Source organism: Perna viridis, chromosome 2 (genome assembly GCF_037379345.1).
Source record: "Perna viridis isolate PV_CMFRI_1.1 ecotype Kerala chromosome 2, ASM3737934v1, whole genome shotgun sequence".
NCBI classification, from domain to species: domain Eukaryota; kingdom Metazoa; phylum Mollusca; class Bivalvia; order Mytilida; family Mytilidae; genus Perna; species Perna viridis.
In genome coordinates, this window is record NC_142446.1 from 62,173,661 (window position 1) to 62,188,493 (window position 14,833).

Genomic DNA, 14,833 nt, shown 5'->3' on the forward strand with positions numbered 1-14,833 from the left:
TAATTTTGTTCTGTTTATGGTAGAAAAGTCCAAAAATGGTAAAATAAAAAAATAAAGGATCTGGAATACTATAGACTAAAAATATTCTGCAAGATTGCAGTAAAAGTTTTCAGTGAGTGAATTTTTTTCCCACCTTTTTTCTGACATCATAATTACAAGACTCATGAAAAGTTAGACAGTAATAAGCACCTCCATAACTAATTTGGGATATGAATTAGCGTTTCTTTTGAACCATTTTCAGGTTTCACATATCTCACATAATTTAGGGTTATTCTTATCTTTATTTCCTTATTACATGTATATGAAACCCAAATGGGTTTTTCGGAAGCCTCTGTTATCTTTTTCATTATCATTAAATGTTGTCTTTGTTTTATAGTTTTAAACAATAGTACAATGAAAGTAATAGAGAGCTACAAAGATAATGACCCTAACTATACGATGAGAAGACAGATGGAACTTGAACAGGGGGAAGCTAAACAACTTGATTGTTTACGGAGGGTAAGGCTTAACAGCTTAACTACTCAAATGGTCACGGAGGCTCAGATTTCTAGCTAATCAACACATTTAATTACAGAGATTTATGCTTAAGTGGTGTTTTGTCTTGATTAATTATTGCAGAAAATGGCATAGGATTGTAAACAATACATTTTGTACCAAAACTTGCATCATAGTTATTTATAGATTACTCAAATGGGATTTTTTCACAATGCATCATAATGATAAAATGTTAGCCATAAATGTACACAATATATATTTTTTAAAATTTTTGATGCATGTAAATTAACAAATTCTTATACTATGAAAGTACTTGGATTCATGGATACAAATGTATTTGAAATTTTCTGTTCATTAAGTCAAATTGTGTGGTAACAGATCCACAAACAATAACACTTTCACAGCAGCTAATGTGCATTAAAACTGAAAGGTAAAACTACTCCTGATATTTATGTAAATTTACATACATATTATTTTCTAATATTTTTTTTTAATTTTTAGACTATAGAGGGTAGATTAAAAGTAACACTGCCTGATAACTTGCCAGAGACACTACGTGATGGTGTACTGTTATGTCAACTGGCCAACAGTATAAGACCTAGATCTGTGACCAGTATACATGTACCGTCTCCTGCTGTGGTATGTATACAGGGCTATAAGATATGTTAACTACATATATCTTTCCCGCTATGGTATAGATGAGGGGGGTAAGGCACCTTCCCTGCTTTGATATGTATAAAGGAGAGGAGTTAGGGGCATGAACAGTATGTACCTTTCCCTGCTGTGGTTGTGTGTATGAGTAGGAAAAGACACCTGATTTACATGTACCTCATGTGATATCTACTGTGAAAATACTTAAATTTGTGGATACCAATTTCGGTGGATTAGGTAAGAAACACAAGTTTGTGGATTCTTGAATTAGTGATTTTGAGGTTTTCAGTTAACACATCTATGGAAATCTCCTTTTTGTTGGGAGCCATGACAAGGATTGGACTACATGTGATTTAAATGTACCTTTTGCGGTTTCTATAAGGATGGGATTAGACATGTGAACAGTATGTACAATCTTCTGCAATATGTACAAATTGAGATCACAGAGGTGTTTACCTCTTCAGATTTTCCATCATTTATTCCTATGTTCACTGCCTTATGGATTGCAAGTCTAAATAGAGAGCTTTATATATAAAGTGTATTCAATCACAAAGTTCAAGATAACATGCCAAAATCCCAGAATCTTGTGAGCTTTTAGTCAGCACATCTGGAAATCAGATACATGACCTTCAGTATTAGGATAGATGAGTGTTACATGCATAATTTATTCACATTGAATTGTAGTGTTTAATGTGCAACATGAAAGTTTTTAAAAAAAATGAGATCAGAAAATTCAACAATCAAAATGAAAGATTTGGTTAATTTTCAGATTTCATTTTCTTGATAAATGCTGTTAAAATAAAGAAAATTTATTGTCTTGGATACAACTTACTAACTGTGAACTGGTGTTTTCTGAAACCCAGTGCTTTTCTAAGTTTGTGTTCATGCAAGTCTTGTAGTTCTTTCCATGACCATTTTCTTTTTCTGTTTATTTTTGCAGCCAAAATTGACAATGGCCAAGTGTAGAAAAAATGTAGAAAACTTCATAGAAGCTTGTCGGAAACTTGGCGTTCATAGGGTAAGTTTGATAATAACTTAACACACATCAACTTAGCCTAATTATATTTATTTTGTATTTGTGTATATTTTAGGTTATTTTTCAGTAATGGCCAACACCATGTGTAGTGCATGAAGAGAAGAGACACTCTCATTTATGTATTGACCATTTTGCAGCTTAAGTTTATAGAAATATTGTAAACGGTGGCGGATCAATTTATCATGTAAAATTTATTATGTTATTAATAAGTTATTATTTGAGGTGTCAAAAGGCATTGTTAAGAAAATATCAGAAAAAGGCCCATAAAATAATTCCTTGGTTTTCATTCTTTCCACTACTTGTTATTGGCAGTAATACTATAATTTTATTTAAATAAGAATTTTTACCTCCTTTAAATTTTCTCTCATTTGTCCTATTATTTTCTAATATTTATAGGTAATTCATTTCTATATTTAAAATGAAGAAAAGCATGCTTTATATGCCACTTTCCTTCATTTTTCACTGAAATCAGCCAGGAAACCAAAGAACCAATATTATGGTGCCCAATTTTAAAACTTGTTCAGTTGTTAACTAGGATCCGCTTCTGGTAAAGTTATTTTGTAGCATCTTTTATTTTTGAATCTTTTATTTCTTACTTACTTCAGTGTGTTTAAGTTTTTATCTGTTGCAGAAAATGCTCTCGAAACAAAGGCAGGAGTTAAACACTTTGTCCTGACAAAAAGTGGCTAATTGTTGCACAGTATTTAATAGGTTGGCCCCTTGCATGATTTGACAGTTTTTCTAGCGGTGAAATTTGCATGCAAATGAACAACCTTTAGAAAGATTTAAGCCTGATATCCACTGAACTAACGTACACATGTAGTTAGAATTTGGCAACTTAAAAGAAAAAAGGCCACAAATTGGTGTGTTGATTTTTTGATCGCATATTTCCATTCAAATAAGCCTCCATTATATCTTCTAAAGGTTGTATAGTAGTAATGTATCATATCTTTATTCCAAATCTTTTGCTTGTTTATTAAAATTTCTACTGGAAATTGGCTGTATTCACAGGTTAAGTATTGGATCTTATTGAATATGTTAACATATTGTTTATAGGGTTTTTTTTTGATAAGTTCAGACTACATTACCAAGAAACCTGTCTAAACAGAGTCCTAGATAAACCAAACATTTTCTGAGGTCCATTCATATCTGTTTTAATATGTTATGAATCGGTAAACCAAACAAATTTTCAGCCAGAAAGGTTTTAGGTGTAGACAAGTTTTCCATTAAAAATGGAAAGTCAGATTAATTTTCAGGGATGATTTCCCTCCACATTTTAGTGGAATTCCATTATTTCAAATTTGGATTTTACTGTTACGGTTTTTTTAACTGTATATTTACTTCTGTTTTTCCCCATTTTCGGTTTGTTAGTTGACCTCGTAAAATCATTCCTGAATTGGTATGATACCTACTAAGAATTTTGACTGGCATTGAACTGCCATACTAAGGAACAGCTGACTTTTCCTTTCATTGAACAAGCAAATGATTTGGGTAACTGCTTTGGTAGCAATATTATTCATAGTGTAGAGCTTAATCAATGTAATTGAAAGTATTTCAATATATTCAAACTTGTGCAGAATGTAGCATTTATTCTATGTAGGTCAATTTGGTGGTTGCATGTATATCCCATAGTAAATATCACTAACAAAGTTATAACCAATAAACCTAATCAGAAATGTAATTGTGAAGCTTTGAATTGAGAATGAGATATTAAGTTAGCTTGCATTTATTCTTGCTTTGGTTTAAAATTTTGTTTTCTGTTTTTCAATTACAAATACCTTATAGTAAAGTGTATGGATGGATTTTAAAGTCAAAGAAATGATAATTTGTCTCGTGGTAATTTTTACATTTGTTAAGAATGATTGTTGTGTAAAATATGAGTTAAATAATAAAGTTTCCTGATTCTAGAAAACACCTTTACCAATGTCACTATTGAATTAGTACTGAAGAAGATTTTTAAGTGGCTTTAAAGCTTCAGCCCTCCTTTGCTTACCTGCCCTTGTAATGTCACATTTTGAGCTTTGCTGCACGGTTTACTAACACAATATCCCTCTATTGCAGGACTACCTCTGTGCATGTGAGGATATTGTGGAGGGTTTACGACCTGTTCGTGTGGCCATAACTGTGCAACAATTAGCCTTCTGTCGCAGAATTACAACTACAGATATATTAATTTCTAATTTATGCATTTTAATGTTCTGTACTGCCTTTGTTCTTCTAACAGTCTATAAGATATAGAGCTGATTAAATTCTACTCATTTCTGCCTTACACAGCACTGTTTAAGGGGGTTTTTGTTTTTGAAAAAGGTGATTTTTGTTTTTTTCCTGATCCTGAAATAGACATGTACATTGTACCATATTAAGCTATTAAGCTTAACGAAGATAACTTCAGATTTGTTCTGGTAAAAGCTTTTAAACCTGATGTCTATATAGCAAAAATAAAATGAACTCACCATGCAAAAAAACAACACTTTTATGGGATTTATACATATTGTAATTAATTTGTAGTACCATAAATATATGTGTTTTAATTATCGTGGTTTGGAGAAAAAAAAATCCATAGATTACATCATGGGTGTTTTTATTATTGTTAGTTTAAGCCTGTTAACAAAAACATTGTAATAATTTCTGTATTTACAGTAACAATTTCACAATACTTTTTTTTTAGATCTGTTGTTGATATTTTTTTCTCTTGTTGACATATATTATTATTTTTTTTTTGTATATTTGTTGCTTAGTTATACGTACAATACTGATATGTATTAAAGTGCCAAAGTCTGAGCAATAAATTCTGTGCTTTAGGAACATGTGATAGTGGGTTATGCAACATTCCAATTTATTAACTACTTAAAATGCCTTTTATTACATCTTCTTATTTTATCTGTTTGCCTTGATATTGTTTTGAATTCCTGTGAACGAGAAACTCATTTGTTTTTTTTTTATTTCCATGTTACTTTTTTGTCTCTGTAATATTTTAAATGCCAATGTTTGTAGTTAGACCAGTTCTATTTTAATAAGATCTGTAAATTACATATTTTATACTTTATGAATTATTCATAATGAATCAAGTTTAATTTGGTAATCAATCAGGCAACTTTTAGTTATCAAATTAACATTTTTTCTTTACTTATTATGTGCAAATGACAGTGATATTGCCTGAAATCTTGATAATGCCTTGAGCTACATGCAAGGGCATTATCAATGTCAAAGGCAAAATCGCTTCCTAACAATAGTCAAAATTTTGATAATGATTTCTACATAAGCAGCTATTGTGTGTATTTGATTGAAGAATTTGAAGAGGGCATTATCATGTGATAATGACTCTGATATTAACATGGTAATGTCTTCCTGACATTCTAAAGCACATTTATGAATACCACATGACCATGGTTTAATCAATAAGAATAGCTTATAATTCTCTGATATGAAATAACAATGAGTAAAAATTAAGTCACTTTTTTCCTATTTATGATACAATAAACATGACCTTGCCCACAATGTATACAGGGGTCTTTACCCTATTTTAGTCACATCGGATAAAGAAAATTTTTCGTGGAATTTGTTTCTTACGTTTCTGTAGTCTGGATAGTTCAGATTTCAACATTTCTCATCAGGGTTATCAAATGTTAATGTTTTACTTTCACAAAGTAAACTCCCACAAATACAGATTCTATATATTTTAGGCCATTCAAGGTAAATTTGTTGGTTCTCGGGCCAAATTTTCCTGAAAATAAATGAGGGAGACAGCCAACTGCTTTTACCTTTTTTAAAACCCCACCATAGAAGTGGCTAGGTATTATGTGATACCTTCCAAAAAGTTGTGTGATGGTTTGTCCCCTAACAGTTTACAGAAGATGACTTCAGAATGGATCAATGAATTTTTTGAAAACTTTGCATAGTTGTTTAATATCATAAATACAGGTTAAGTTCAACTTTCAGCAAAATCCAAAGTAGTTTTTTGAGTTGAGTCATTTTGAAGTTCCATCACTGCACTATTTTTTGATCTCATAGATTGAAGAGAATGTATTTTTCATTGCTAATAGATGAGATAAATTGGGGGTTTTTTTTTCTTTTAATTTTTTATAATTGGCAACAAAAATTTGGTAATGAAGCAGCTTTAATGGAAATGTGGGAAGGCTAAAGAAGCATGACCTTATTTTTAATTGACCATAGATTATATAAACACATATGGAATATTTATAGCAAAACTTAGATTTTATAAACACATGGAATTTCTATAGCAAAGCAACTGCGCAAGAACATTTATAACCTATGTTTTCATCATTTTCATATATGAAAGGTGTATATTTTGATGTGGTTTGATATACAAATAATCACATGTTTTAACACGAGTCCTAAACATGTTTTCACTGCCATCAATTTTATGTTAAATTTTCTGTATATAGGATATTATTAAGATGTAGTTATGCATCTTTCATTTACTGCTTATTTAAGTTTTTTTTTCTTAGATCAAAAGTAATATTCTGTTATACTTATATATGACAGCAACAATATGTGCTCTTGTAATTGTTTTGCACGATAGTCTTTGTTGTTGTCTGATAACATTTGGTGTACAGACAATTCTTTGGTATAAGTGTTTAGATCTCAATGAAATTTCAAGGTGCTGTATAATATAGGAAGACTGAGATTGATTTTAGGGGTTTTGACTTGAACCATTTAGGAATTAGGAACCAAGAAAGGGCCAGAAATCAGCATTTTCCTGACAATTAATTGAATAAAAATGATTAAATCTCTGAAATTATAACACAAAGTTTCCATACGAGGAAAGGAAAGCAGGGATTAGTTTTTTGGGGCATTGAATTGAACTGTTCAGGAATTAGATACCAAAAAGTGTCCCCTTTGATTCATTGAAAATCTTATTATGTGTAGAATAATTATTAGGATACAAATTCAGACCTGTATTGAATGGTACCATACTTGTCCCAGCTGGTCAGGTTTTGACCTCTTTGGTAGTATCAAGCTACACCCTGCAAAGCATTTTCTGTCTTGTGCATTTAGTTGCACATGATTACATGATTTCTTAAAACATTTACCTAAAACCTGTATGAATTTTCAGCTGAAGCACATTATCATATTCCAGATATTTTAATAGAAGCCATCATCAGCAAAATTTGGATAGCTACTAGGTCATCTTTTGATGGCTAATCTGTATCTAAAAATGGGTGGTCTCTTGCAAAATTTTCATCAGTCTACCTGCTACTTAACTTGCAATTGACATCCCTGATATTAGAGGTCTGTTTTATAACTCTTGTAGTTTTTGTGATATGTAGAATATTGTATATAACTTCAATGCCTACAAAAAATTCTGGAAAATTTTGTTTTTTACTGCAGATTAACTGAAGGGATGTATGTTTTTTTTTTCTTAACAAGAAATAAGAAATGAAATAAAATCAGATCTAAATAAGATATTGTGAAATGCCTGCTGATTAACTGAAGAAATTGATGAGTTTTATATAGATTAATTCCTGCTGCAAAAATTGTTGTAACTGGTATTATAATGGGGACTTTTTATTTTATTTTAATATGAATGTGAACCAAGCATTGGTGATCAATATATACATGACTTAATGTGTAAAGGTGTGATATTTGTATTATTCCAGACACTAGTGATTTATGTGAAAGCTTTATAATAATTTGTCTTTCATTAGTTTAATAGTTTTATTATGCACTACCTTGTAAAGTTTTCTCAATTGATGAGTGACTGACATAAAGATTTTGGCCAAAAGATTCTCTGTCAGGCTAAAATTGAAAATAAATTTGTTTGCCAAAGCCCAACCAACCCAACACAATCTCCCAGACTGAAAAGTTAGGTACAGTCTTGTCAATATTTTCCTTCTTTCCTTTATTTCTCTGACATTTTACCAATAATGACATTATTACTGTATGTTTACACAATTTTATATTAATCTGTTGAAAATTATTGTTCTGACTTTGAAATTTACCTACCTTCTGTTGCAGTGGGGTTTTTTTTAACACTCGAAGTCTGGCCTGAAGAACTTTTATTTTAGCTACGTGAGGTTTCATAAGAACCAGATTTATTTACAGATGTATGATATTAAAATGCTTAGCAGTCTAATCAATAATTATTATAGAAACGAAGGGTTACTTCCCTTATATAGTTGTACAATCTGTATTTAGAAGGTATATAAACATTTGACCATTGGTTCCCAGTTATATATGATGTAATTGATTATTTAACTGTGATATATTGCTGATATATGTTGCTGTACTGTTGTTTATTAAAGCATTTTATTTCAGGATATTGCTTCTTATTATGTCATTGATTCTTACCAATTATCAAAAACCATTTCATAGACCACAAAGTAGATAACATAGTATCTTATTTAGATTTCACCTATAGGTTTATTGCTAATATATATTATTAGAATCAGAACTAATGCTCCAAAGGATTCTTTCCACACAAGAGTGTCTTTGTTTCGGTTAACATGTAAATCTAGCTATATTGTATGTTTTTCACATTTGGTGCGTTAGGGGTAAAAGGCACAATTGAAATGAAGTAAATAACTGACAAATATTACACCCTCAAAAAATGTGTTTACAAAAGATCTACTATTTTGAATACTCAGCAAAACTTAGGTTTTTTTTTTTGGTTTTTTTTTTTTAAAGAATTTAAAAATGTTTGTATCAATTTAAACTTAGTAAACTGAACACCTGCCGAAACCAAACAAATTTTAAAGTCCAGAGGGGTTTTGTTGAAATAGGTTTTAATCTTTATTAAAAAAATGCTTTGTCTTTAAATTTCCATTTTATATTTCAGGAACAAATATGTGGTGCTCAAGATATTCTAGAAGAGAAGGGGGTATCAAGACTTGCAGTGACTGTTGCTGCATTAATTGCTGTCTCGTCAAATCCACGGTCTTCGGCAGTATGAAGATTTGTAACTAGTCTCTAAATGTGACCAAAGTCTCAATTGTTAAGCTTATTGAATTGCTCTGCATTGTGACAAAGGACAATCGTCTGCATAGAGCCTCCTTCCAAGCGCAACCTGAGTCAGCACTTGCTTTTTTCGTCCTGCAAATCTAACATGCTCAGTTAATTTTCATTTTCGTAAAAGTGCTGACTCGTGACATTTTGTTGATATTTCATAAAAAAAAAACACTGACATGTCAGAGAACAGTGGTGCTTGTATTGAATTGATTATATTTTCAGAAAAAAAAATTCTTATTTTACCACTTGAAATTCTTATTTAATTTGCTAAAGGGCTATTATCAGTGCTATAATTCCATGGGCTATGGTTCAAATTGGCAAACATTTTTTTATGTTAAATTGTTTGCATGGTTGACATTGATATTTTGAAACTTGTTTTTTTTATTTTAGGCAGATTTAAATGAGATCTTAGTACTGTAAATATTCAGAGAGAGGAAACTGAAGTGTAAATTGTAATTTATGTAAAATATTGATTACTTCTTCATTGATATGTATTTAGTACATACTATAGAAAGATGGTGATTCAAATATTTAAAAAAAAATACAAAATAAATCTCACTGAAGAAAAAAGTTAAATATCAAATATATACCTTTATTAAATAAAAAATGAATATATAGAGTATACAGAAATTCATAAAAAAGTATTTATTTGTGTACATTTTGTACGAATACATCTATTGTAGACACAGTTAAATACTATACAAATGAATCATATCCATGTGTGTGCTGTGATCACATGTCATTCTTAATTCATATCATAACAACAACAGTCATGTTAAATGTGTAGCTTTTTGTAATTCGGTAGAAGCAGAAGTCTTCATGTTTGTGTGAAAATATTTTTGTATTTTTGTCAGCTAAATATGAAAAGCCACATGAGTTTGGGTAATGACTCAATAACCTGGCTTTTTATGAGACATGATAATGCTTAGCTTGAAAATGCCCTGAAATACTAAGAGGTGGATCTTGAAGTTGAGTACCTTCAAAGTTTTATGAAGAGTATGTTTTTATACAATGTTCTGAAAATCATGTATCATTACTAATTGCTTTCCTTCCAACTGTTTACTTATTCTTGAATAGTCTGACATATTTACTTATTTTACCTCATAACTATTTGAAGAATCAAGACCTTCTACAGATGTCAGTGTGTCGGACTAGTTCTAAACAGGGTCTGTTTGATTGGTCTAATGCCCTTAGCATTAAACTTCAATCAATCTATCAATCAGCAATCAGCCAACCTATAGATTTCAGGGTGTACATGTTACAGAAAGAGATTTATTTTCAAGCTTTATACTATTTTTGCAGATGAGGGTCAGAGATATATATTAATGGCTAGAATAGACTAGGTATCATTAAGAAAATGACAGTAAAAACCTGAAGTATTGTTAAAAAAAAAACTACTCTGGAAGTATTTTTGTTTAGAAGTAACCATGTTTGTTACTAGGGGAAACTTTTCTAGATACTGTGAAACCTGTTAAAACCAAACCCTGAAATCTGTATCGGAGACTTTTTACCTTATATCAATTTGAAGGTATTTTGAACCTTGGTGAACCAAACTCCTGTCTAAAACAAATCAATCTTGAACCAAGTCCAAAGGGAGTTTTGTGAAGATAGGTTTCACTGTTAATGATCTAATATTTTTACAATGACTGTCCTAAGACATGTATTCCTTTGTGTAGAACGTAACTCAGTTAAAAGCTATCGTTTAACCAAACAATCAGGAAAAAAAATACTTCTATATTTGTATTTATTAACTGATATTGATGGTATGATAATTTATTGACCCTGTATATGTATTTTGAATGGCTATTAAGCTGTAATGACTTTATGATATCAGGAGTTCACATTTGTAGCATGATAGGACCATTATTTATAGCTGATATCAAAGAATAAAAAAGTCCTCAAAGGTTGCTTCTCAGTTTTCAAATTCAAGGAGCTATTTTCCACCTATATAAAAGACATATTGTTTTAGGGAGTTTTTTTGTTTTTTTTTTGATAATTACTTCATTTGGAAATGTTGAGGGCTATTTCCTGCAGCTTGGGGCAAAATGAACAGATTTTCTTTAGCCTTTTTATTCCACACTGTATACTTACAAAAATCATGATGTTTATAGTTCATAGTATTTTGTCACTAACATACATGTATTTCATTGATAAGTACTTGTAGAAACAGTCAATAGTTATTTGTAAGAGCCAGTTGCCATTAATGTTTCAACTACGTGTGTAAAAAAATCATATGATATTGTAAAGTAGTTACTTTGCTTTGACATTTTTTTAAGCTCTATTCATACCTCTCCTGTAGAAAGATATAAGTGGCTATTCATTGGTTGTTTATTTCATTCTATTTTGTAAAATTACATTGTCTTATTTGGCAGTGTTGGTTAATAGTAGATGTACAGTTGTACATGACTTCCTGTATTTGGCAGTATTGGTTAACAGTAGATGTACATTGTACATGACTTCCTTTTCAAGTGTACACAAGGAAATGTCATTTCTTTTTGTTTATTAATTTTTTTTTAAATATCAAATATGAATTTCTTATTTTTCTGTTCCTTTATGAATCATTAACAAAAGGGTTGTTAACAATGCAACCAGGGGCAGATCCAGACACTTTGAAAAGGAGGGGTGCCAGCCAGGGTTCCTCAGAAAAATGGTGGGGTGCTACGACATTATTTACCACTTATTGTCAATTTAACACATGAAAATGACTAATTTTCCAATAATAAGAAGGAATGCCCCCCCCCCCCATCTGACACACACACACACACACACTCTGGATCCACCACTGCTTACTAAACAGTGTTAAAATTCAACTCTGTTTTTGTCCAGCTTCGGAAATGTTTTGTTTTTATTTTGGTTATTTATTCTGTTATATAAAAAAATATTCCTGTTAAATTAACTTATGTTGGGTCAAAGGTATTGATCATGAAGATGTAATTTAACATTTTTAAAATCAATAATTTCTACAAATGTATCAAGTAGTGCTAAATTATTTTTGATAATATCTCACACCATTATGTTTCTTTTTTATCTAAAATTGGAAAATGCAATGTTTTATTGTTGATAATATATTCCTGTTGATATGGTATGTTCTCTCACTGTTTATGACTTGTAAATTAAGTAAATGTAGGTTTGAGAAATCTTTTGTCTAGAAATTTCTGAAATTGCTGATTTTAGTATTGTGGTTAATTTAATCTTAGGATTCGTATTATATGCAACTTGCTTCAATATAATGTTTTATTCTCTTAATTGTTTATCTATCTTTAATCTGCAGAAAGTGGAAATGGTAAGGGTTGATTTTGGCTCTGAAGATTTTACCTTCAGATTTTAGTATTTTATGCCATATATTTTTAAATGGTTAAATGGTTCCATAATTATGGCAAGTATGAAAATTTAAAGCAAAATTAAATTTTGTTCAGTTCTTTTTGAGTGTCAGAGTTTCCGCTAGAAAGAATGTTCTTAAGTTATTAAAATCTTAGACAATTTTTTTTCTTTTTTTATTCCAGTCACAAAAACAAAGATGTCTTTATTTATGTTATGTTTTTATTTGTAATGATTTGATCTTCCTATAATAAATCTGTGATATATATACTGTCAAAAAAACCATTGCTGATATTAAATATAGCTTTTAATAGACTCATCATGTGCTTAAGACATTGTACATAAATGTATAAATTATTTGTTTAAAGTATGCTTTAACTAGTGGAGAAATGAGAGAAGAATAAATGCCTTTTGCACATAGTGTTGGTGTCAATTTATTTATGTCTTATCCCTTCAAGAAAAACACTCTACAACAGGTTCTATCCATTTAATGATATTCGAATTCAATAAAAAAAAATGACGGTAATGTAAATCATTCAAAATCTCATATTTCAATACTGAAACTACAAAGAAATGCCAACAGAATGGTCAGAATATGAATATGATCAAATCTTACCTTTGAAGCTTTAGAGTATGGACCACGCCCTCTGGTGGAGGGTTGTGTGTTGTTTTAGATCACCCGGCCGATGGCTTTTGCCATCACATCATCTGTTGTTGTCCGTCGTCGTTAAAAATTTTCCAAAACTATTTTCTTCTGAAACTGCTTGACCAATCAGAACCAAACTTGGTATAAATGTTCCTTGGGGTATTCTGCATAGAACAGATGTGGGGATTTTTGATCCGTTGAAAAACATGCCCGCCGTTACTAAAAATAGAACAGGGGTCAGACAAAGTTTTTTATTGTGTATCTCCAAAATCGTTAGGTTTCGCAAAATTTTTATACTGATTATAAGTGTTCAAAACGATGAGATCTATCTGTGGTAAAATTGTAAAACCATGTTGCCCTTTTTCGATTTTATTTGGTTATATTTAATATTATTACATTAACAATCTTCTCTCTAAGTACTTGACCAATTAGAACCGACTGGTTTATCACAAATTTCCTGGTTCTCCAGGTTGGGGATTTAGCATGGGACCAACAACCCTATCTTGTAAAAAAGTCATCATGTTACGGAAGCGGGAACAGATGATTCAGTCACATTTGTGCGTAGAGATCTTCAACCCAACAGTATGACTGCTGGTGGTGAAAGCCGTGAGGAAGCTACCAGCATGAGAGAAGTCCTCGGTGCCAAATGCAAAACCTTAATTGGATTCGGGAATGTACGAAACTGGAAAGTTGGTTGAATTTTCCTTGGGGTATTGTTTCATCTTAATATTTTTTTATCTTAAAAACATGGCAGTCATTACTGAAAAAAAAAGAACATAGGGGTCAAACAGAAGTTTTTCGTATTATCTCCAAAACCTTTGGGTTTAGTCGAATTCCTTCATTCCTAAAATGATCCCTATTGTAAGGCCTACAAAAGTGCATTGGATCAAAGTTGTCGGACTACTCCTTGTTAAGAGTTACTGACCTTGAAAGGTGAAAAATGACGTATTTTCACAGTTTTCAGCAAGGAGTTAAATATAGACAATATATGTATATAAATCCTTGTTTTCAGCCAATATCTTGAAAACTATGATAGACAGAAAGGAATTTTCATTTTATGAAATGATCCTTATGATAAATCCTGCAAAACCTGCGGGGTTCAAAGATGTCAGACGACTCCTTGTTTGAGTTATTGCCCATGAAAGGCGAAGAATGATGTTTTTAGCAATTTTTGGCTAATCATTTGAAAACTAAAATAGATAGAAACTTCCAGTCGATGAAACGATCCTTATGACAAGTCATACCAAAGTTTTCTTGAATCAAAATTGTCGGGAAAACTCGTTATTAGAGTTGATGCCCTTGAAAAACAAAATTTAAACCAGGTGAGCGATTCTGGCTCCTGGTAGCCCCTTGTCTGCTTTTGTCTTAGCACACGACAATATGCAATATCATGCGCAGAGGGTGTATTCGCTATTTCAAAGCTTTTGCATATTGTTTTATTTAAATGGTAAGGTACCTGGAGATGAGCACTTGATTGTTCAATAATACCTTACCTTTTAACATACATGAAAGTCAGTCAAGTCCCTTCGTTAATTGTGGATTCGTTTTGACCTGTCGCAAAAAAATTTAGGGTCTTAATTCTAATTTGAAGATGGTTTGAAAATGAGATAAGAAATGCGAAATTACTTTAATGTCCATAAAATGAAAGCGAACTTCCCAACAACAAAAACACGTTCGAAAATACAAACTGACGAGGACAAATAACAAAAAGACAAAAA

General features: G+C 31.1%; 1 protein-coding gene across 19 annotated transcripts in view; it reads left to right on the forward strand.

Moving 5' to 3' along the window:
* LOC148626375 (uncharacterized) overlaps positions 1–12,890 on the forward strand; it is a 51,216-nt gene extending 38,326 nt beyond the window's left edge. For 16 of the 19 annotated variants that reach the window (XM_088570313.1, XM_088570321.1, XM_088570325.1 and 13 more), the window contains 4 exons: positions 377–498; positions 997–1,134; positions 2,087–2,164; positions 4,244–8,465. In XM_088570313.1, the coding sequence (XP_088426439.1) occupies positions 377–498; positions 997–1,134; positions 2,087–2,164; positions 4,244–4,420 (515 nt within the window). In that variant the 3' untranslated portion in view covers positions 4,421–8,465. Of the gene's footprint in view, positions 1–376; positions 499–996; positions 1,135–2,086; positions 2,165–4,243; positions 8,466–8,981 lie in introns of those variants that run through there. The other 3 variants (XM_088570316.1, XM_088570319.1, XM_088570327.1) reach the window with 1 other exon arrangement.
* The last annotated feature ends 1,943 nt before the right edge of the window (positions 12,891–14,833 follow it).